The following is a 24,043-nucleotide window of genomic DNA, read 5'->3' as shown; positions in this document are numbered from 1 at the left end:
GGGAGGGGCAGTGGGGGTTCCGGGCCAGGCACCAGAGGAAGGAGTCACCAGCGTGGACCCCGCCTGGGAGCACATGGCTTGTCCCTGCTCCCCGAGCCCAGGACCCTGACACGGAGACCGAGGGTCCCCACTGGCCAGGGCCAACTCCTCCACCCTGCCCGGTCCTCTCAGAGAGAACAAATGCTGGACAGTGGGTGGGTTCATGTGAATTCACCACTGGAACAGAGGGAAAAGCCCATCGCCCAGGTCTGACCCCGTCCCCGTCCCCGTCCCCGTCCCCGCGGCCAGCCTGTCCTCTCGATCCTGGCACACCTTTCCCAGAGCATTTCGCTGAGGCCGCCACTGCCTCCTCCCTTGGGCCCTGCTCCGCCTGCTCCTTGGGGCTCCCCCGTCCCCAGCCACCTGTCGTCCTCCTCGGACTCTGATGGCCCCCAGCCCCCAGCCGGTCCCTTCCTCCTGCTCACCCCAGGCAGGAGGCCCTTCCTCCCAGGAGCCTGGCTGGCATTCACCAGCCTTCACCAAGGGCTGCAGCCTAGTCACCAAGAGGGGAAACCTGACCCCAGAAGGAACGCCCCAAAGGCCCCAGGGAGGCCGGGCACCATGGGGGGATGGGGGGGGAGGGGGGGGGACAGGGCCGCACTCACAGAGGGAACCCGTCCTGAACCGCGTAGCTGCCGTGGAAGCTCCGGCGGTCGGTGGGCCCGTCCACGGCGTTGTAGGTGATCCCGGACAGAGGGTCCAGGGCGCTGGGAGAGGACAAGCAGTCAGGTCCCGGATCAGAGAGGGCGAGAAGGGAGGGCAGAGCGCTGGGTGATCACACTGGAGAGGCAGAGGACAGGAGGCCCCACAGGCCACAGGCGCCCCCAGCCCCCTGCCCCTCCCAGCAAGTCCCCAGCCCCTGGGAGGGCAAAGCGGCTGGCAGGAAGCAGGCCCTCGCCCTGGGTGGGCTCCCGCACCCCCCCGCCCCCCCTCCCACCCCCGGCCCTGGGTGTGAGGGAGGAGAGCACACTCACTTTCCCACGGGGTCCACCAAGTCCTTGTCCTTCCTCTCGGCCGAGTAAAAGGGGGGGTCGTAGATGAGAAACTCTGTCTGCACAAAACAGGGGTCCCTCAGACTGTCACCCATCCACAGCGCAGGCCCAGGCACCCAGAGGACTGTGGCGGTGGCTGCTCCTCCAGGCGCACACAGCACGCAACCCTGAGACCACCCCAGGTGCCCGCGGCAGCTCTGAGCTGGGCAGACCCAGGCCCAGGGCCAGAGACAGAACTGGTGTCTAGGGGAGGCTTCCCAGGTCAGGCAGGGGTCTGGCTGGACCTGAGAGGTGAGGATTTCCACAGGCAGGGCTAGAGAGAAGGCAATGGAGGTAACAGCCCGGAATGTTCCAGGAGGGCCAGGGACAAAGCCTGCGGGTTGGGGTGGATGCCATTACCTACGTCTCCCTCTTGTTCCCTCTCTCAGATGCTCCTGCTCACCTGGCACTCGGGAAAGGGGGCACTGACCATGCACTGCGGACAGTGGGACCCGGGTAAGTGGGGCGACCAGAGGTGAGGGGCGGTCGGCTCTCTGTGGATCAGAGGCTCATGGGGCTCCCTAGGCTGTGTGGACCCGCCACCCCCAGCTGTGTGGACCTGTGCCTCGGGGTCCGCATCTGTCCAGCAGGTCCCTGTGAAGCTGCGTGGGCCAGCCCACCTGGTGCCCGGCCAGGTCAGAGGGTTCAGGCCGGACAGCTCTCCCAGCACCCCGGCCCCCGAGCCTGGTGGGGGTGCAGCCAGGACAGCACTCACCTCCCAGGGCACCTTCTCGTTGGGCACAGGGAAACGCACGATGGGGGAGTTGGGGTAGAGGAGGTGCCGGGCGTTCACGTGGTGGGCGTCGCCCAGGTCCTCCGCCTTCTGCCTGCCGTCCAGCTCTGGGTCCTGCCCCTCCGAGGACGGCTGGGAGGCTGGGGACAGCCACACGAGCGTGGGCAAAGCTGGCCCGGCTCGGGCATCTGGCCCAGAGGCCAGGACACCCTCCACGGTCCTTCCTCCGGGCCCAGCAGGAGCCCTGCCCGGTGCCTCTCCGCCCCACAGTCCCCAGGCTGAAAAGAACAGCCACCCACTCACCCAGGGAGGGGGCACCCTCATCCGAGCCGAAGCCGCTGTCCCTCAGGGTCTTCACGACCCAGTGCAGCGCTCTGGTCGTCTGGGCCACCTGCGCGGAAGTCCCAAACCGCCTCTGGTCAGCACCTGCCCCGCACACAGGCTACCCTTACCCCAGGCGGCCGCGGAAGCCAGCAGAGCTCTGCCAGGGGGGCTGAGGCAGCCAGGGCTGGGGCGATGCCCACAGCCCCCAGGTCCAGGGACAGGTAGGAGGAGGCCGAGGAGGGGACGAGGGTTTACTCCTCAGACCGGCCCCTAGGTGGTGCTCGCAGTGCAGTGTGTGGAGCCCGGCCAGGGGACCTGGGCGGAATTTTCCAGAGGAAAACGAAGGCACCTCTTCCCATGAGGAACGGGTGCCCCACGTTCCCCACCTCCTCTTGGTTGTTCCCAGGGTGCTCATTCTCAAACCAGCCAGGCCCGTCGGACCTGTGCCCCAGAAACGCAGGCCCCGGCCCGAAACCCACCTGCCTCTCCAGGGAGGCCAATCTCTGCTCCATGGAGCCCGAACCCTTCAGTCGGTCCATTTCCAGCAGGTCCACCATGGTGTCCACCCTGGAAGAGTGCACAGCTCAGCCTGGTGGGCCTGGACGGTGAAGCAGCACGGGGCCAGCTTGCCGTGGGGGCCTCATCCGAGTCAACAGCCGGGGCTCTGTCGGCCTTAATTTCAGGCGTCTTCCTCTTAATTTGAAAGTGTTTATATACATTAGAGGCCCAGTGCACGAAAATTCGTGCACTGGGGCGAGGTCCCTCAGCCCAGCCTGCCCCCTCTCACAGTCCAGGAGCCCTCAGGGGATGTCCTACTGACGGCTTAGGCCCACTCCCCACAGGGAACGGGCCTAAGCGGCAGTCTGGCCTCCCTCTGCGGGAGACAACCTGGCCGATCAGGGGAAGGCTCTGCCCGCATCACCCTGCTGCTGCTGCCACTGTTGGCTGCTGCAGCTGCGAGGCCTGAGCCCCAGGCCTTGCATCCACTGGGGCTCACAGTTCACTGAGCCCCGGGCCTCTCAGCCACTGAGCTGCTGTGGCTTTGACCAGAAGGACGCCAGGTCTAATTAGCATATTATCCTTTTATTCGTACAGATATTTCTATATAGACTGCCTGGTGCCCAAGGAGGAAGATCTCTGAGCCAGCGGATGCCTCAGGCTCCCACCGCCACTCCGACGGCCCACAGAGCATCCTGGCGAGAGATGCAGGTGGGAGGTGCACACATACCTGAGCCCCTCACCTCAGCCATGAGCTCCAGAACCTAAGTCACACGCAACAAAGCTCCTGCTGGACGGTGCTGTCATTTGGGGAACGGTTGCTTGGGTTTTGTCTTATTTTGCTACAATGTGGGAATCTCGCCCAACTTTGGCTGGCTGTATTTATGGGTGAAATAATTCCACCGCCCAGTCCACCCAGACTCTCTGGCTGTTGATGGCCAGGGGTCTTCACTTCCTGTCTCCTTCGGTGCCAACCCTACACTGTTCTTCTTTAATAACATGGGCAACCCTTTTAGTAGCCACCGCACACTGAGCTGGGCTGTAGCCCACTGTGAAAGGCTATCGAGGGAAAGGGGAGACAATTATCTCACTGAGGGCCTGGCAGTTAACTTGTGCCCTCGCTACGTGTTGCTTAATTTCTGAAAAGCCACGTGAGTACTCCACGCCCTATCCCTGGCCAGCCTTGTGAGTGTGCAACCTGGCTACTGGAGGGAAGGCGACAGCATGCGATTGGCTGGCTGTGACTCAGTCCCTGTGACAAACAGGAACTGTCCCCACCACCAAGGTGCGCCCTGAGGTGTGGGCGCAGCGGGGCCGGCTCAGCCCGGGTGCCAAGCTGCCTCTGGGCCTGGAATCCCTCGCCCGCCTCAGGGAGAGAAGATGCCCATGAAGGGGCACCATCACCATCACTTCTGTGCAACGGTGACATAAAGCCACACACAGCCAGTGTGTGTTGGCGTCTCTAGCCCAGGAAGTGCTCACATGTCACACGTGCTCCCATGTTCTGGAGGTGACTCCAGGCGATGGATACTGTCACTGTCACCATTTCACAGATGAGCCAAGAGATGGAGAAAGGCAGCTGCCCGTCTCTAAGGAGAAGTCAGGGGGCATGCTCCTCAGAACGCCCTCTCTACGGCCTGTGGGAACCACTGTGCCAGGGCCAGGAGCTGCCATGACTACCTGTCCCCGTGCCCCCTCCTCCTGGCCCACAGCGAGACACACACAAGCAGCAGGACCAAACTCTTCCACATCGTGTCCCAGGCAGCCAGGCCCTCTGGTGCCCACAGGGCTGAGGGCGGGTGGAGAGAGGGAGTGAGAGACTTCTCCCCCAACACGGACCTCGCACCCTGGAAGCAAGTGGGGTGGGAAGAGCTGAGCAGGAACTGAGATGTGCTGAGTGGGCCTGAGATTCGGGCGGGCTACCGAGGCCCTATGGGAGCTGCGGCTTGGCAGCGTGCCAGCGCGCTCACTGTCCACCCTCCAGGCCTCCAGATGGCCTCCTGCGGGCCCACCTGTCCCTCCTCCAGGCCACCCCACCCCACCCCGGCCTTTCAGGGTCAGCCCCACACACACAGTGGCCTTCCCAAGACCCAGAGGGAGGGCTGTGGGTCAGCTGGGAGAATTGCTCGGGCCACGGCACTGAGGTTTCCCGTCCCAGGTGACCAGCTGCTGGGCCTCCCCCAGGAGGACCATGTCCCTGGTATGTCTCAGAGCCGAATGGCCTCCTGTACCTGTTGCTAATGTCTTGGATCTTCTGCTCCGTCCTCTGCTTCTGCTGGTACTGCTGGTTCTGCAGGTAGTTCTCCTTCAGGTAGATCTCCCAGGACAGGAGCGCGGCCTCCTCGTTCTTCTCCAGCTTGTTCTCTGCGTGGGGAGGACGCATGAGGGGCTCCGGCCCCCTCCCTGACCCTCCCAGGGTCCTGCACCTGAGCCACGCCCACCCCCGAGGGGCCTGCTGGGAGCTCAGTGCCCTGCATGGTCTGCGTTCTTCCCAAGCTCCTAGGACTCGTCTAGAAGGAGTCACCATAGCCACCCAAGCCCACATGTGGCCCCAAGACCCGCGAGGACAGACACTCTGGGAGCGTGGAGGGCGGCTCACTGAGCTGCTTGTGCCGCTTGGCCGGGATCTTCAGGATGACCCTCTTGATGAAGAGGTGCAGGTGGCTGAGGAGGATGAAGGGGGGCGGGGCCGGGGGCCGGCCCTGGTACTCCTCGATCAGGTCATGGCGCTGGAACTTCCAGATCTGGTCCGTGTGCTCCTGGACCTGCTGGAACGTGTAGCTGGCGGGAGGCAAGGAGCACGCCAGTTGCAGAGAATGACCAGATGCAGGGCAACGAGGCAAGAACAAGCACACGCCATCTCACTGCCCCGGGGGCCGGTGACGGCCCCTGAACAGACACACACCTCCCAGGGTGACTCGAGGGGCAGAAAGAGACAGCCGAGCAGCCGGACGCAGAATTCCGAGCTGCCTGCGAGGCCAGGGGAGCAGGAAAGAACGCCAGGATTGTGGTGTATGTGCCTCGTTGGTGATAAAAGCAAGCGGACATCGTGGGAGGGGGACCCTGTCGTGGCGTTGAACTCTCAAAGGAGTGTATCGGTTCAGTCTGACAAACGAAGGGACGGTGTCTGCAACAGGCAGACCCGCTGACTCAGAAAAGCACCTGCTTTCCGTGCTACGGGCTGAGCCCCGCCCACTGGTCCCCTTGGGCCTCATATCGAGTCCCAGCACATGCTCAGGGTCTGTCACAGCAAATCAGAGAGTGACAACCTCAGCAAGTTGGCTGATGAAGGGGAAGAGGAAGGGGCCTGACCAAGCCAGGGCCCGGTCCCGGGAGCAGCATTGTCACTAGTGCTGACACGCACTCCTCCACCCGGACAGCCTCCGACAGCCGCCGCCCCGCCCAGCGTCCCTCCTCTGCACAGTGGGAGGCCTGCGCCAAAAGCTTCCCGCCTCGGGACCTTACTTCATGCACCAAACACCCTGCGGAACAGTGCTTCCTCCCAGAGCACCGAGGCTGCGCGAGCACCTGCGTGCGAATCCCGCTGCCCCGCATGTGGCTGTGCCCGGCCCCTCGGGGAGGTGACTTCTCTGTGAGACGCCCAGCGATTCCTTGACCATGAACCTGGAGTCCACCCCCTACAGCCCCCTGACCCCAGGCACAGGGAGGAGTGAGCCTTTGCCGGCCCCCAGCCACCATGTCCTCCCGCAGCCTGGCTCACAGCTGAATGACCAGACCACTCGTCCCCAATAGCAGTGCCCCGGCCAGACAGCAGGGCCCCGGCCAGACAGCAGGGCCCCGGACAGACAGCAGTGCCCCGGACAGACAGCAGGGCCCCGGACAGACAGCAGTGCCCCGGACAGACACAGCAGGGCCCCGGACAGACACAGCAGGGCCGCGGACAGACAGCAGGGCCCCGGACAGACAGCAGGGCCCCGGACAGACAGCAGGGCCCCGGACAGACACAGCAGGGCCCCGGACAGACAGCAGGGTCCCGGACAGACAGCAGGGCCCCGGACAGACAGCAGTGCCCCGGACAGACAGCACTGCCCCGGACAGACAGCACTGCCCCGGACAGACAGCAGTGCCCCGGGCAGACAGCAGTGCCCCGGACAGACAGCAGGGCCCCGGACAGACAGCAGGGCCCCGGACAGACAGCACTGCCCCGGACAGACAGCAGTGCCCCGGACAGACAGCAGGGCCCCGGACAGACAGCACTGCCCCGGACAGACAGCAGTGCCCCGGACAGACAGCAGTGCCCCGGACAGACAGCAGTGCCCCGGACAGACAGCACTGCCCCGGACAGAGAGCAGTGCCCCGGACAGACAGCAGTGCCCCGGACAGACAGCACTGCCCCGGACAGACAGCAGGGCCCCGGACAGACAGCAGGGCCCCGGACAGACAGCAGTGCCCCGGACAGACAGCAGGGCCCCGGACAGACAGCAGGGCCCCGGACAGACAGCACTGCCCCGGACAGACAGCAGGGCCCTGGACAGACAGCAGTGCCCCGGACAGACAGCAGTGCCCCGGACAGACAGCACTGCCCCGGACAGACAGCAGGGCCCCGGACAGACAGCAGTGCCCCGGACAGACAGCACTGCCCCGGACAGACAGCAGGGCCCCGGACAGACAGCAGGGCCCCGGACAGACAGCAGTGCCCCGGACAGACAGCACTGCCCCGGACAGACAGCAGTGCCCCGGACAGACAGCAGTGCCCCGGACAGACACAGCAGGGCCCCGGACAGACAGCAGGGCCCCGGACAGACAGCAGGGCCCCGGACAGACAGCAGGGTCCCGGGCAGACAGCACTGTCCCGGACAGACAGCAGTGCCCCGGACAGACAGCAGGGTCCCGGACAGACAGCACTGCCCCGGACAGACAGCACTGCCCCGGACAGACAGCAGGGCCCCGGACAGACAGCAGTGCCCCGGACAGACAGCAGGGCCCCGGACAGACAGCAGTGCCCCGGACAGACAGCAGGGCCCAGGAGAGACAGCAGTGCCCCGGACAGACAGCAGTGCCCCGGACAGACAGCAGGGCCCCGGACAGACAGCAGGGCCCCGGACAGACAGCAGGGCCCCGGACAGACAGAACTGCCCCGGACAGACAGCAGTGCCCCGGACAAACAGCAGGGCCCCGGAGAGACAGCAGTGCCCCGGACAGACAGCAGTGCCCCGGACAGACACAGCAGGGCCCCGGACAGACAGCAGGGCCCCGGACAGACAGCAGGGCCCCGGACAGACAGCAGGGCCCCGGACAGACAGCAGGGTCCCGGGCAGACAGCACTGTCCCGGACAGACAGCAGTGCCCCGGACAGACAGCAGGGCCCCGGGCAGACAGCACTGTCCCGGACAGACAGCACTGCCCCGGACAGACAGCAGTGCCCCGGACAGACAGCAGTGCCCCGGACAGACAGCAGTGTCCCGGACAGACAGCACTGCCCCGGACAGACAGCACTGCCCCGGACAGACAGCAGGGCCCCGGACAGACAGCAGGGCCCCGGACAGACAGCAGGGCCCCGGACAGACACAGCAGGGCCCCGGACAGACAGCAGGGCCCCGGACAGACAGCAGGGCCCCGGACAGACAGCACTGCCCCGGACAGACAGCAGGGCCCCGGACAGACAGCAGGGCCCCGGACAGACAGCAGGGCCCCGGACAGACACAGCAGGGCCCCGGACAGACAGCAGGGCCCCGGACAGACAGCAGGGCCCCGGACAGACAGCAGGGCCCCGGACAGACACAGCAGGGCCCCGGACAGACAGCAGGGCCCCGGACAGACAGCAGGGCCCCGGACAGACAGCAGGGCCCCGGACAGACAGCAGGGTCCCGGGCAGACAGCACTGTCCCGGACAGACAGCAGTGCCCCGGACAGACAGCAGGGCCCCGGGCAGACAGCACTGTCCCGGACAGACAGCACTGCCCCGGACAGACAGCAGTGCCCCGGACAGACAGCAGTGCCCCGGACAGACAGCAGTGTCCCGGACAGACAGCACTGCCCCGGACAGACAGCACTGCCCCGGACAGACAGCAGGGCCCCGGACAGACAGCAGGGCCCCGGACAGACAGCAGGGCCCCGGACAGACAGCAGGGTCCCGGGCAGACAGCACTGTCCCGGACAGACAGCAGTGCCCCGGACAGACAGCAGGGCCCCGGGCAGACAGCACTGTCCCGGACAGACAGCACTGCCCCGGACAGACAGCAGTGCCCCGGACAGACAGCAGTGCCCCGGACAGACAGCAGTGTCCCGGACAGACAGCACTGCCCCGGACAGACAGCACTGCCCCGGACAGACAGCAGGGCCCCGGACAGACAGCAGGGCCCCGGACAGACAGCAGGGCCCCGGACAGACACAGCAGGGCCCCGGACAGACAGCAGGGCCCCGGACAGACAGCAGGGCCCCGGACAGACAGCACTGCCCCGGACAGACAGCAGGGCCCCGGACAGACAGCAGGGCCCCGGACAGACAGCAGGGCCCCGGACAGACACAGCAGGGCCCCGGACAGACAGCAGGGCCCCGGACAGACAGCACTGCCCCGGACAGACAGCACTGCCCCGGACAGACAGCAGGGCCCCGGACAGACAGCACTGCCCAGGACAGACAGCAGGGCCCCGGACAGACAGCAGTGCCCCGGACAGACAGCACTGCCCAGGACAGACAGCAGGGCCCCGGACAGACAGCAGGGCCCCGGACAGACAGCACTGCCCAGGACAGACAGCAGGGCCCCGGACAGACAGCACTGCCCCGGACAGACAGCACTGCCCAGGACAGACAGCAGGGCCCCGGACAGACAGCAGGGCCCCGGACAGACAGCACTGCCCAGGACAGACAGCAGGGCCCCGGACAGACAGCACTGCCCCGGACAGACAGCACTGCCCAGGACAGACAGCAGGGCCCCGGACAGACAGCAGGGCCCCGGACAGACAGCACTGCCCCGGACAGACAGCAGGGCCCCGGACAGACAGCACTGTCCCGGACAGACAGCAGGGCCCCGGACAGACAGCAGGGCCCCGGACAGACAGCAGGGCCCCGGACAGACAGCACTGCCCCGGACAGACAGCAGGGCCCCGGACAGACAGCAGGGCCCCGGACAGACAGCACTGCCCCGGACAGACAGCAGTGCCCCGGACAGACAGCACTGCCCCGGACAGACAGCAGGGCCCCGGACAGACACAGCAGGGCCCCGGACAGACAGCAGGGTCCCGGACAGACAGCAGGGCCCCGGACAGACAGCAGTGCCCCGGACAGACAGCACTGCCCCGGACAGACAGCACTGCCCCGGACAGACAGCAGTGCCCCGGGCAGACAGCAGTGCCCCGGACAGACAGCAGGGCCCCGGACAGACAGCAGGGCCCCGGACAGACAGCACTGCCCCGGACAGACAGCAGTGCCCCGGACAGACAGCAGGGCCCCGGACAGACAGCACTGCCCCGGACAGACAGCAGTGCCCCGGACAGACAGCAGTGCCCCGGACAGACAGCAGTGCCCCGGACAGACAGCACTGCCCCGGACAGAGAGCAGTGCCCCGGACAGACAGCAGTGCCCCGGACAGACAGCACTGCCCCGGACAGACAGCAGGGCCCCGGACAGACAGCAGGGCCCCGGACAGACAGCAGTGCCCCGGACAGACAGCAGGGCCCCGGACAGACAGCAGGGCCCCGGACAGACAGCACTGCCCCGGACAGACAGCAGGGCCCTGGACAGACAGCAGTGCCCCGGACAGACAGCAGTGCCCCGGACAGACAGCACTGCCCCGGACAGACAGCAGGGCCCCGGACAGACAGCAGTGCCCCGGACAGACAGCACTGCCCCGGACAGACAGCAGGGCCCCGGACAGACAGCAGGGCCCCGGACAGACAGCAGTGCCCCGGACAGACAGCACTGCCCCGGACAGACAGCAGTGCCCCGGACAGACAGCAGTGCCCCGGACAGACACAGCAGGGCCCCGGACAGACAGCAGGGCCCCGGACAGACAGCAGGGCCCCGGACAGACAGCAGGGTCCCGGGCAGACAGCACTGTCCCGGACAGACAGCAGTGCCCCGGACAGACAGCAGGGTCCCGGACAGACAGCACTGCCCCGGACAGACAGCACTGCCCCGGACAGACAGCAGGGCCCCGGACAGACAGCAGTGCCCCGGACAGACAGCAGGGCCCCGGACAGACAGCAGTGCCCCGGACAGACAGCAGGGCCCAGGAGAGACAGCAGTGCCCCGGACAGACAGCAGTGCCCCGGACAGACAGCAGGGCCCCGGACAGACAGCAGGGCCCCGGACAGACAGCAGGGCCCCGGACAGACAGAACTGCCCCGGACAGACAGCAGTGCCCCGGACAAACAGCAGGGCCCCGGAGAGACAGCAGTGCCCCGGACAGACAGCAGTGCCCCGGACAGACACAGCAGGGCCCCGGACAGACAGCAGGGCCCCGGACAGACAGCAGGGCCCCGGACAGACAGCAGGGCCCCGGACAGACAGCAGGGTCCCGGGCAGACAGCACTGTCCCGGACAGACAGCAGTGCCCCGGACAGACAGCAGGGCCCCGGGCAGACAGCACTGTCCCGGACAGACAGCACTGCCCCGGACAGACAGCAGTGCCCCGGACAGACAGCAGTGCCCCGGACAGACAGCAGTGTCCCGGACAGACAGCACTGCCCCGGACAGACAGCACTGCCCCGGACAGACAGCAGGGCCCCGGACAGACAGCAGGGCCCCGGACAGACAGCAGGGCCCCGGACAGACACAGCAGGGCCCCGGACAGACAGCAGGGCCCCGGACAGACAGCAGGGCCCCGGACAGACAGCACTGCCCCGGACAGACAGCAGGGCCCCGGACAGACAGCAGGGCCCCGGACAGACAGCAGTGCCCCGGACAGACAGCACTGCCCCGGACAGACAGCACTGCCCCGGACAGACAGCAGGGCCCCGGACAGACAGCACTGCCCAGGACAGACAGCAGGGCCCCGGACAGACAGCAGTGCCCCGGACAGACAGCACTGCCCAGGACAGACAGCAGGGCCCCGGACAGACAGCAGGGCCCCGGACAGACAGCACTGCCCAGGACAGACAGCAGGGCCCCGGACAGACAGCACTGCCCCGGACAGACAGCACTGCCCAGGACAGACAGCAGGGCCCCGGACAGACAGCAGGGCCCCGGACAGACAGCACTGCCCAGGACAGACAGCAGGGCCCCGGACAGACAGCACTGCCCCGGACAGACAGCACTGCCCAGGACAGACAGCAGGGCCCCGGACAGACAGCAGGGCCCCGGACAGACAGCACTGCCCCGGACAGACAGCAGGGCCCCGGACAGACAGCACTGTCCCGGACAGACAGCAGGGCCCCGGACAGACAGCAGGGCCCCGGACAGACAGCAGGGCCCCGGACAGACAGCACTGCCCCGGACAGACAGCAGTGCCCCGGACAGACAGCACTGCCCCGGACAGACAGCACTGTCCCGGACAGACAGCAGGGCCCCGGACAGACAGCAGGGCCCCGGACAGACAGCACTGCCCCGGACAGACAGCAGGGCCCCGGACAGACAGCACTGCCCCGGACAGACAGCAGGGCCCCGGACAGACAGCAGGGCCCCGGACAGACAGCACTGCCCCGGACAGACAGCACTGTCCCGGACAGACAGCAGGGCCCCGGACAGACAGCAGGGCCCCGGACAGACAGCACTGCCCCGGACAGACAGCAGTGCCCCGGACAGACAGCACTGCCCCGGACAGACAGCAGGGCCCCTGACAGACAGCAGGGCCCCGGGCAGACAGCAGGGCCCCGGACAGACAGCACTGCCCCGGACAGACAGCAGGGCCCCTGACAGACAGCAGGGCCCCGGGCAGACAGCAGGGCCCCGGACAGACAGCACTGCCCCGGACAGACAGCAGGGCCCCGGACAGACAGCACTGCCCCGGACAGACAGCAGTGCCCCGGACAGACAGCACTGCCCCGGACAGACAGCAGGGCCCCTGACAGACAGTAGGGCCCCGGGCAGACAGCAGGGCCCCGGACAGACAGCACTGCCCCGGACAGACAGCAGGGCCCCTGACAGACAGCAGGGCCCCGGGCAGACAGCAGGGCCCCGGACAGACAGCACTGCCCCGGACAGACAGCAGGGCCCCTGACAGACAGCACTGCCCCGGACAGACAGCAGGGCCCCTGACAGACAGCAGGGCCCCGGGCAGACAGCAGGGCCCCGGACAGACAGCACTGCCCCGGACAGACAGCAGGGCCCCTGACAGACAGCAGGGCCCCGGGCAGACAGCAGGGCCCCGGACAGACAGCACTGCCCCGGACAGACAGCACTGCCCCGGACAGACAGCAGGGCCCCTGACAGACAGCAGGGCCCCGGGCAGACAGCAGGGCCCCGGACAGACAGCAGGGCCCCGGACAGACAGCAGGGTCCCGGACAGACAGCACTGTCCCGGACAGACAGCAGGGCCCCGGACAGACAGCAGGGCCCCGGACAGACAGCACTGCCCCGGACAGACAGCAGGGCCCCGGACAGACAGCACTGTCCCGGACAGACAGCAGGGCCCCGGACAGACAGCAGGGCCCCGGACAGACAGCAGTGCCCCAGACAGTGGCCAGGGAGAGTGGCTGGCACAGTCCAGCCTGGGTTGAACGGGGCACCTCAGAGTGTTGTGTCCTGGTCCCCGCTCAGGGTCCATCGGCACTGATGGCGGTGACGGCAGGGGGTGCAGGGGGCAGCGAGCTGGCTGGGCGAGCCCCAGCAGCACTCACTTGAACATGGCGATGAGCAGGTTGAGCAGCAGGATGTTCGTGAAGAGCAGGTACAGGCAGAGCAGGATGACCGTCAGCCACTCGGGGAAGATGGGCCGGTGCCGGGTGGCGTCGCTCTCAGGGCACTTGGGCTTGTAGGGGTCGGTGCCATTGGGGCTGCACTGGTCCAGGCTGAAGTTCACGCCTGGCATGGGGAGGGGACAGGGAACAAATTGTATGCTAAACCACGCAGGCACAGGCCTGGGCACCTGCACATCGGGGTGACCACAGCGGGCAGCTCAGCCCCAAAGAGAGGCGTCCGTCTGCACCCAGGCATCCCCTGGGGGCAGGACGTGTGGCTGCCAAGGGAAGCCCCCCAAGCCGGCCTCCTCTGCAGGCTGGCACGAGACCCTGCCCAGGACCAGCCCTCCCCACCAGCATCTCCCCACCACCATCTCCCAAGGCTGGCTCCGGGAGGGCACCGTCATTGCTAACACACGGGTCCCAGCCTGGAGAGCCCCATGCGGTGGAGAGGATTCAAAAGGAGAAAATTAACAACTAGTGAAAAGAGAAGGACGGTGAGAAAACACGGCTGCAGAGGCCATGGACTGGCAGCAGGTGGTCACAGCCGATGCAGTGCCACGCTGGTAGAGAAGAGGACATTCCATAAAACTCAAATTTCAGTTGAGCATGAAAAATATCTAAGGCAGCACACAAAGTCGTTAACAGTGGTTAGCTCTGGGATATGGATTAGGGACCACATTTTTCTTTGTACTTAGCTTGAATTTTAAAAATTTTTCAATAATGATTATGCACTGTTTTTTTGTAATCAAGTATATTTTTGAAAGTGTTACTAATTTTCTGAGATAGAAACTCACTATAATAGTTATAAATATCTATATAAAAAGAAGAGCTCAAAATAATAACGTAACCTTCCACCTCGGTGAACTAAAAAAAGAAAAGCAAAGTAAATCCAAAGCAAGCAGAAGTAAGTAAAAAAGGTCAGAATGCAAACAAACAAAATAAAATATATATTTTAAAAACAAGGAAAATGAACAAAACCAAAATCTGGTTCTTGAAAATGAGCGACAAAATCACAACCCTTTATCTATACTGATTTTATCTATACTGATCAAAGGGGGGGGGAATGGCTCAGATTACTAAAATCATAAATGAAGAGAGGACATTACTACTAATGTTACAAAAATAAAGAGAACTATAAAGACATACTACAAAAAATTGCATGCTAACAAATTAGATAACTTAGAAAAATGGACATATTCCTAGAAAGACATAAACTACCAACTGAAGAAGAAATAGAAAATACAAATAGACCTACAACAAGTAAAAAGATTGAATTCGTAATTTTAAAACTTAACACACAAAAAAATTCAGGCCCAGATGGCTTCACTAGTAAAGTCTACCAAATGTTTAAAGAAGCATTAAAGTAAATCTTTCACAAACTTTTCCAAAATATAAGATAGGAGGGAATACTTCCTAAGTCGCTCTATGAGGCCAGCATCTCCCGATACCAAAAGAAGACAAAACATGACAAGGAAACTACAGACCAATACCCTTTGTGAATATAGATGCAAAACCCCCAACAACATGCTAGGAAGCTGGGCCCAGCAGCATAGAAAGAAAATATACACCAGGACGCAGTGAGATGTATCCCAGGAACCTAGAGTTGGTTGACATCTGAAAATCAATGAATATAGTAACATTTCAATAGATGCGGGAAAGGCATTTGACAAAATCTAACATCCTTTCATAATAAAAACACCCAAGAAACCAGGAATAGAAAGGAACTTCTTCAACCAGATAAAAGACATTTACAGGAAACCCACCACATCCTACTTAATAGTGAAAGACTGAAAGCTTCCCGCCCCTAAGATCCAGAACAAGATAAAGAGATGTGCTCTCAATACTTACACTCATCATTGTACCAGTGATTCTAGCAGGATAAGTAGGCAAAAAAAGAAATAAAAGGCATCCAGATTGGAAAGGAACAGATGAAAGTATCTCTATTTGCAGAAGACATGATCTTCTATAGAGAAAATCCCAAGCAACCCATTACAAAATCTACTTGAGCTAATAAAAAAGTTTGGCAAGACTTCAGGATACAAAAATATAGTGTATTTCTATACAGGAGCAACAAATAATCCAAAAAAAATTAATAGAACCATTCTATTTACAACAGTATGAAAAAAAAATAAAACCATTAGGAATAAGTTTAATAAAAGTAGAACGACTTATACACTGAAAACTACAAAATGGTATTGAAAGAAATTATAGACCTAAGTGGAAAGACATTCCATGTTCACAATCCAAACCCTAGATGCCTTTTTTTTTCCTTTTAGAAATTGATCAGCTGATCCAAAAATTCATATGGATCCAAAGGACCCAGAGGCCAAAACAATCTTGAAAAAGAAGAACAAAGTTGAAGGGCAGACTCAAGCTTCCTGATTTTTAAACTTAATGTAAAGCTATAGAAACCAAGAGAGTGTTATACTGGCACAAGGACAGACTTACAGATCGATGGAATGGGGTGGTATCCGTATGTAAAGAACTCTAACAACTTAATAAAAAGACAACCCACTTGGAAGATGGGCAAAGGCTAGGAATAGGTATTTCTCCAAAGAAGATACAGAAATGGCTCTGTAAGCACATGAAGAGGTGCTCAACATCATCAGTCATCAGGGAAATGCAAACCAAAGCCACAGCGAGACACACTTCACACCCACCAGAGCTGCTGGGACACAAGAAGCCGGCCAGTGATGAGTGTCGGCGAAGAGGCGGAGACACGACCTGGCAGGATAAAAACGGCACAGGCGCCGTGGGATACAGTTTGGCAGTTTCTCGCAGAGCTACCATTAACCCAGCAGTTTTGCTGGTCGGTATATATCCAAGAGAAATAAAAACATATGTCAACACAAAAACTCATACATAACTGTTCATAGCGACGCTGTTCCTAGTAGCCAAAGAGGGGAAACAACTCTAATGCTCACCCACGTAGGGAGAAACAAAACGTGGTCTAGCCACACAATGGAATATTATTTAGCCACGAAAAAGGAGTGAAATACTAACGCAGGCTATGATATGAACGAATCCTGGAAACATTATGCAAGACACAAAAGACTACATGTCACGTTATCCAATTTACATACAGTGTCCACAAAAAACACTCTACAGAGATGAAAAGGAGGTTCCCCATGACTGAGCAGAGGAGGGAATGGGAGTGACTGCTAACTTGTGTGGGTGTCTTTTTGGGGTGATGCAAACGTTAAATCAGATTCTAAAGGTAAGTGGATATTTGCAAATGTAAAACTAGATCCTACATTTTAGATTCTAAAATTAGTAAATAAAGGAAAAACTCAGTATACAAAAAGTGCTCTTTCCATCTGGGAGGGAGGAAGTTATTTCTGACTGGGGTGGAAGAGAAGGAATACAGTGGCACTAATGCTGGGGAGGGGGTGGCACCGATGCCCAGTGCCCCAGGCCACGCCCTCGGTCCGCCCGGATCTCAGCCGAAGCTTGGAGGTGCAGCTCAGCACCCATCCCCACCCCGGCTGGTGCCTTCCCCGCTCCGCTGGGCAGTGTGTGCACCTGCCCTTTCTTTCCCCAGGGGAACCCCGGGAGCTCCCACCCAGGAGCAGTACTGGGCAGGAGGGGAATACCCGCCCTCCCCTCCTCCCAGGACCCCTGCTGGCATGAGGGTTCCTTTCCCACTGTTGTCAGGACCTCGTCTTACCGTCGATGTAGGCCGGCATCTGCCCGAAGATGGTGAGGTACGACTGGTACACGACCCCCCGGAAGATCCAGTCCACCCGGCTCTCATTGTGGATGAGGATGGCCTGCTTGGCCACCCCGAAGGACACCACCCACACAGCCAACAGGAAGAGGAAGAAGAAGACATCTTTCATCTGCAGAGACAAGGCGGCACCGGCTGCAGCCCCACACACGCCTTGCTCTCCCTGACAGCAGGCAGACCCCACCCTCCATGCCTGTCTGTGAACCCTGCAGTGGAGGGAGAAGTAGCCGACACCCACGCTGCAGGCGCTCCGGGGACACGGCCCTGGGGGACTGCTGCCATGTGCTAATGGGGTCCTGAGCACACCCCAATGTGTAGGAGGGGTTGGATGTGACTGTGACCCACAGAGGGGATCAATAGCTGTAACAGGGATCAGGAATGTGCTGTGGCAATCAGGGAGGACTGCCTGGAAGAGGTGATATACAGGTAAAGACCTGAGACAGGTGTGCCAGAAGGTGAGAGTCCAGGGCCAAGCAGGGATGTGGGACGCTGGGTATATGTATGCTTAAGCCCTGGTACACCTCTCTTGCAACTGGCATCAGGTCCCTCATCTCCTTACCATCCGCTTCACGATGATTATCTTGGGCCCCAGCGTCTTACTGATGGTAAATATGTGCATCAGCCGGAGGCAGAACATGATGAAGTCCAGAGAGAGGACAATGCGTCCGGGGTACAGCAATCCCGGGATCAGCCTGGCCAGGGCAGAGTCAGGGACCTCAGCCTGCTGCTTCCACAGCCTGTCCCCAGCCACCCGCTCACCTGCCCTTGCCCTGTGTGGGCCCTGGAGGCAAAGGGCTCTGGCGACTTCTAGGCCCCGAAGTGCTAAAAACCGGGTGTGAGCTCAGGGGACCGAGTCTCCCGTGGGGTATGGCGCTTATTCTCCAGAAAGATCTAGAAGCCCAGCCCCGGGCAGGTAGCCAGGCTGTGCAGGCATCCTGGGACAGGAGCCTGGAGGGGTCCCTCAGCTTCACGGAGAAAGGGGACCGTGCACGTGGCAGCCATCCCCAGGTGGGGAGGGTCGCCCACTGAACAGACGACAGACTCATTCAGAGGCAGCTAAGCCCCCGAGGGCGGCCGGCTCTGGTCCAGGCTCGAGCCCACCCCTGTGGGCAGGCGCCTGGGGGAGAGGCCGCTCACCGGCAGGTCAGGCCCGCTATGAAGAGCAGGATGGCCGCGATGTCCAGCTTGTTCCAGAAGTCGCTGAAGTACAGGAGCGCCATCTTCACCAGCCCACACTCATCAGGGTCATAGAGGAGCTGCGAGAGGATCGCTATGGGGGCCTGGCTGCCGCCACTCTCATCTTACCCAAACTAAACTGCTCGCTCCCCCTGGAGAGCGAGGCTACTGGGGAGGGGCGGATTCCCAGCTCCATGGGTCAGGAACAGCAGGAGAGGGGCCTGGGCAGGAGGTGCCACTGAGCATTCCAGGTGCAGGACCTCAGCCCCGCCCAATATGCAAATGAGGGTCGGGGAAGCCCTCCCCACCGGCTCCCTGCAGCTCCAAGAGGGGGAGACCCTGGAGTGACCATGAGAGCCTGGCAGGGGTCCCCACACCCTCCTCTGGGTGCCGGGCCCCAGACCCAGGCAGCTGCAGGGTGGGGCAGGCAGCCCCATGGGAACAACCAGGTCCCTTCATGGACCACCCGACTGACTCGGGGAGAAGGGTGTGCCCTCGGTTGTGGGGCGGCCCCTGTGAGCCTGGCCCCTCCTGGGAAGGTCTGGCTGCAGGAGGCCGTGGGGAGGAGAGGGGAGGCTGGCACACAGGGCGGCAGCACCACGTCGCCCGCACCTCCTTCCATTGCTCAGGTCCTGACAGGTGGCGACGTTTACAGTGTGAGCAACGTGGCCCAAGGGCCACGTGAGACAGTGGCCATGGCGGGTGGGAGGGGACCAGTGGGCAGGGAGACAACCCCCAGCCCCAAGGACGGCAAGGGAGGGGTGGATGCACCTGCCGCAGCTCCTCGCAGACCAGGGAGAAGAGCCAGAGGTAGATGAGGCGCTCGCACCAGGAGGGCGAGGGCTGGAAGTCCACCATGAGCACGTAGGCGAAGAGGCAGAGGAAGGAGAAGTAGGACAGGATGTTCAGGTGGAAGATGACCACGGGCGCGTTGAAGAAGGCGCGGACCCGGGCCAGGCCCCGCACCGCCTGCAGCCTCCTGTCCCTGCGGCGACAGCGAGGCCGTGAGGGGCTGGCAACCTGAGGACCTGAGCCACCCTGGCCCAGCCCCATGTGCTCAGGGAGTCCCTGCATGTGCGCACACCATGTGGCAGGGAAGGGCGGACACGCCCCTATAGCCCTGCACACACAGCTACAGGAGAGGCCCCACCAGACTCCCCGAAGAGCAAGGACCCCAACAGAGCCTGAAGCCTGGAGCCTGGAGCCTGGAGCCTGGAGCTGTAGCAGGTCCTCAGCCACTCAGGGCAGGTGGGTGCCCAGGACAGATGGGTGCCCAGGGCAGGTGGGTGCCCAGGACAGATGGGTGCCCAGGGCAGGTGGGTGCCCAGGACAGATGGTTGCCCAGGGCAGGTGGGTGCCCAGGACAGGTGGGTGCACAGGGCAGGTGGGTGCTCAGGGTAGGTGGGTGCTCAGGGCAGGTGGGTGCCCAGGACAGATGGGTGCTCAGGACAGATGGGTGCCCAGGGCAGGTGGGTGCTCAGTGCAGGTGGGTGCCCAGAACAGATGGGTGCCCAGGGCAGCTGGGTGCTCAGGGTAGGTGGGTGATCAGGCAGGTGGGTGCTCAGGGCAGGTGGGTGCCCAGGGCAGGTGGGTGCCCAGGGCAGGTGAGGGCTCAGGGCAGGTCGATGCCCAGGGCAGGTGGGTGCTCAGGGTAGGTGGGTGATCAGGCAGGTGGGTGCCCAGGGCAGGTGGGTGCTCAGGGCAGGTGGGTGCCCAGGGCAGGTGAGTGCTCAGGGCAGGTCGATGCCCAGGGCAGGTGGGTGCTCAGGGTAGGTGGGTGATCAGGCAGGTGGGTGCCCAGGGCAGGTGGGTGATCAGGCAGGTGGGTGCCCAGGGCAGGTGGGTGCTCAGGGCAGGTGAGTGCTCAGGGCAGGTGGGTGCTCAGGGCAGGTGGGTGCCCAGGGCAGGTGGGTGCCCAGGGCAGGTGAGTGCTTAGGGCAGGTCGATGCCCAGGGCAGGTGGGTGCTCAGGGTAGGTGGGTGATCAGGCAGGTGAGTGCTCAGGGCAGGTGGGTGCCCAGGGCAGGTGGGTGCTCAGGGCAGGTGAGTGCTTAGGGCAGGTGAGTGCTGAGGGCAGGTGAGTGCTGAGGGCAGGTGGGTGCTGAGGGCAGGTGAGTGCTCAGGGCAGGTGGGTGCTCAGGGCAGGTGAGTGCTCAGGGCAGGTGGGTGCTCAGGGCAGGTGAGTGCTCAGGGCAGGTGGGTGCTCAGGGCAGGTGAGTGCTCAGGGCAGGTGGGTGCTCAGGGCAGGTGGGTGCTCAGGGCAGATGAGTGCTGAGGGCAGGTCGGTGCCCAGGGCAGGTGGGTGCTCGGGGACAGCAGGTGTTCAGGCACAGGTGAGGCCCTTCCCTCTGCCTCCTGTCTGAATGCATCCCCACCACCTAGGATCCAGTCACAGCCCTGAGGATACATGCAACTTGCCCCTGGTGAGGGCATTTGGGATCAGCCAGGGCCCTGCAGCCCCGCATCCTGTAGCTCTACAAGCCCGCAGCCCTGCAGCCCTGCAGCCCTGCAGCCCCCAGCCCTACAGCCCCCAGCCCCGCAGCCCTACAGCCCCCAGCCCCACAGCCCTACAGCCCCCAGCCCCCAGCCCTGCAGCCCCCAGCCCCGCAGCCCCGCAGCCCCCAGCCCTGCAGCCCCCAGCCCCGCAGCCCTGCAGCCCCCAGCCCCGCAGCCCCGCAGCCCCCAGCCCCGCAGCCCTGCAGCCCCCAGCCCCGCAGCCCCGCAGCCCCCAGCCCCGCAGCCCCGCAGCACCGCAGCCCTGCAGCCCCCAGCCCCGCAGCCCCGCAGCGCCCAGCCCCGCAGCCCCCAGCCCCGCAGCCCCGCAGCCCCGCAGCCCCCAGCCCCGCAGCCCCCAGCCCCGCAGCCCCCAGCCCCCCGCCCCGCAGCCCCCAGCCCCGCAGCCCCGCAGCCCCCAGCCCCGCAGCCCCCAGCCCCGCAGCCCTGCAGCCCCCAGCCCCGCAGCCCCGCAGCCCCCAGCCCCGCAGCCCTGCAGCCCCCAGCCCCGCAGCCCCGCAGCCCCCAGCCCCGCAGCCCTGCAGCCCCCAGCCCCGCAGCCCCGCAGCCCCCAGCCCCGCAGCCCTGCAGCCCCCAGCCCCGCAGCCCCGCAGCCCCCAGCCCCGCAGCCCCACAGCCCCGCAGCCCCCAGCCCTGCAGCCCCCAGCCCCGCAGCCCCCAGCCCCCAGCCCCACAGCCCTGCAGCCGGGTGGCACCTGAAGGAGATGAGGCCGGTGGTGAGCAGCGGGAAGGCCAGCATGCACAGGATCACCCGCCAGAGCCCGTTGTCCACGGAGAGCTGGCCCCACCACACCTTGGTCAGGAAGGCCTGTGGACAGAGGGCCCAGCTTCAGGACAGTGGGCCCCTCACCCCATCCTGACCTGGGGCTCCCTGTGCCCCACCCTTGAGGGGGAGTCCACATGCTCCAGCACAATGTCCTCTGGGCCCCCCCAACCACAAGATTCAGTGGGTGGCACAGGGCAGGTCTGCCACCTGCCAGCTGAGGAGCAGCTCCACGTGGGCCAGGCTGGGCTCGGTAAGGGTGGAGAGAGGGGGCCCATACCCTGGCTTCTGGCTCAGGGCCCATCCTCCCGGCTCTCAACAGCTGGCCCCTCTGAGCACTGTGTGGAGGCGGGGGGGCGGGGGGGCAGAGGGGGAAAGAAGGGACAGGACTCCTCCCCACCGTCTCCCCAGGCCCCAGCACAGCACCGGGCATGATAATGCTCCCGGACATGGTGACAGCACAAAGCGATGCTCAGGGAACCGCTGGTGTTCTGGAGGCACCTGCCAAACTCCAGGCCTCCGGAGCCCATGGAGGAGCTCCCTGCTCATGGCTCTCCGCCCCCTCCCGAGGCCCCAGGTGGGGGGCTGACGCCTGGCCCCTGGGGTCACCAGGGGGTCAGTGTTCCAGGCAGGAACACCCTGTGTGGAGGTGACTCACCTCCCGCCTCTCATTTAGCATCAGTTTCCTTCCCCATAAACGGGGGGGGGGGGGGGGGGGGGGAACCTCCGGGGTCGGGCACCATCCCTGGTCCCAAGGGACCTGAGCCTGGTGAACACGTTCGCCCTCTACTGAGCGGAGGCCGCCTCTCCACGCCAGCACCAGGGCGGCTATTTCTGGGAGCCGGCCCCCTCCGGTCACCTGGATGCCCCCGTGGGACACAAACTTCATGTCCTTGGCCTCCAGGGCCAGCTGCAGGCAGGTGGTCTTGCCCCAGGCCTCTGACACCCGGGTGAGCAGTTTCTGTGCTCTCTCCTCGTCCTTCCGGTAGCACTCGGTGAAGACGCCTGCGGAGAGGGGGACCCTGTCACAGCAGCAGGGCCCCCACAAAGCACCCCCTCCGGATGGCACAGGCGGGACAGGAGTGGAGCTGAAATCTGGGCAGGGACCTCGGGGTGACACAGAGTGACACTGAGGGGCTGGGACCCGGGACGAGGACCCCAGGGCGACTCAGGTGCTGAGCGAGCAGGAGGCCCGGCCCTTGACTCACCGATGGCTCTGAGCTCGTACTGGTCGGCGAGGGCCAGCATCTCCTCGGAGCTGTCCGTGTCCTCCTCCTCCTTGGAGAGCTCCTTGAGGATCTTGCTGCAGGCCAAGGCCGCCGCGATGCAGTCCTGGCTCTGGGCCAGGGGAGCCACCGTCAGGGCCGTGGGGTCCAGCCAGGGCCCCACAGGCACACTGCCCGGGTGATGAAAGCAGAGACCCCGGGGCAGCAGGGGTCCCTGGGCGTTGCCTGCTGTAGCCCCTCTCTTTATAGACGATCTGGATCACCCACATCAACACAGATACCGTTTCTGAGGCCTGGCCTCCTGCACTGGCCAATGGAAGTGGTCTTCTTGCCAGGCAGCCACCTGCCCACCCAAACACAGACTGGACACAGGGCGCCAGCCCAGCACTGCTGGCGGGAGGCACAGGCTCCCAGGGCATCTGGTCAACCCCGGGTGTGGTGCTGAGGGCCAGAGAGCACCAATGGGGAGAGAAACAGGACCAGGCCCTGCAGGTCTCCGTCCGGGCTCAGGGCTCCCTGCCTCAGTGGTACCGCCAGGCCCAGGCCCAGAGAGCGACTGAGAACATCTCAAGGGGGTGCTGGGTCTACGGGCAGCACCGGCCCAGCATGAGGGCTGGTGTCAGAGCCTGGGAGTCTGCGTTTGGCCTTCCACCCGCAAGCCCCACGGAGCACCTAAGGCCACAGTCAGGCTCGGCCCAGCCCAGCGCTGACCACCCTGCCCCCCAGGAGAGGACAAGCCTCCCAGGACCACCACCAATGCCACGCTGCTGGTGACAACGGGGGAGAGAGCTAACTCCTCGAGAGCAATTTGGAAATCCCTAAAAACAGGGGCCTCTCTGAGAAAAACTTATTAAATTTTACTTTCCCCTAAAGAGGAGAACCAGCTGGAGCCAGGCTCAGGCAGGGGCACCAGGGCCTGCTCCCAACCACACAACAGATGGTCTCCTTGAGATCCCCAACAGCCAATGGAGAGACGCAGCCCCTCCCAGGACGGAGCCCGCCCTGCAGCCTCTGAACGGAACGGCCACAGCTCAGACGCTGAGCCCCAGAACCCACGGGGGCCATGGAGGATGGCTCCTGCTGGCCAGCCTCCTCCCTGCATAGACCTGCAGGAGTTTGTGTGTCTTGCCTTTTAACCAATTATTTCCTTGCCTAGAGCTAAACCCTCTGTTCTCAACACTGGACACCCCGAGTCCCTCCAGGTGTTGTGA

At 63.4% G+C, this 24,043-nt stretch overlaps 1 protein-coding gene across 2 annotated transcripts in view; it reads right to left on the bottom strand.

Annotated features, from left to right (window-relative positions):
- The window catches only part of TRPM2 (transient receptor potential cation channel subfamily M member 2), a 51,059-nt gene that overhangs the window by 5,366 nt on the left and 21,650 nt on the right, over nucleotides 1-24,043 (bottom strand). For both annotated transcript variants that reach the window (XM_081087282.1, XM_081087283.1), the window contains exons 13-27: nucleotides 22,815-22,944; nucleotides 22,466-22,611; nucleotides 21,539-21,651; nucleotides 19,102-19,315; nucleotides 18,292-18,410; nucleotides 17,714-17,846; nucleotides 17,095-17,266; nucleotides 13,365-13,548; nucleotides 5,225-5,406; nucleotides 4,857-4,989; nucleotides 2,607-2,694; nucleotides 2,107-2,194; nucleotides 1,786-1,943; nucleotides 1,014-1,090; nucleotides 645-746 (exon numbers count right to left, since the gene is read on the bottom strand). In XM_081087282.1, coding sequence (XP_080943408.1) covers nucleotides 645-746; nucleotides 1,014-1,090; nucleotides 1,786-1,943; nucleotides 2,107-2,194; nucleotides 2,607-2,694; nucleotides 4,857-4,989; nucleotides 5,225-5,406; nucleotides 13,365-13,548; nucleotides 17,095-17,266; nucleotides 17,714-17,846; nucleotides 18,292-18,410; nucleotides 19,102-19,315; nucleotides 21,539-21,651; nucleotides 22,466-22,611; nucleotides 22,815-22,944 — 2,039 coding nt within the window. The remainder of the gene's footprint in view (nucleotides 1-644; nucleotides 747-1,013; nucleotides 1,091-1,785; nucleotides 1,944-2,106; nucleotides 2,195-2,606; nucleotides 2,695-4,856; nucleotides 4,990-5,224; nucleotides 5,407-13,364; nucleotides 13,549-17,094; nucleotides 17,267-17,713; nucleotides 17,847-18,291; nucleotides 18,411-19,101; nucleotides 19,316-21,538; nucleotides 21,652-22,465; nucleotides 22,612-22,814; nucleotides 22,945-24,043) is intronic.

Source organism: Myotis nattereri (assembly GCF_964212035.1).
Source record: "Myotis nattereri genome assembly, chromosome: 3".
NCBI lineage: Eukaryota > Metazoa > Chordata > Mammalia > Chiroptera > Vespertilionidae > Myotis > Myotis nattereri.
This window is presented reverse-complemented; position numbering and strand designations above follow the sequence as displayed.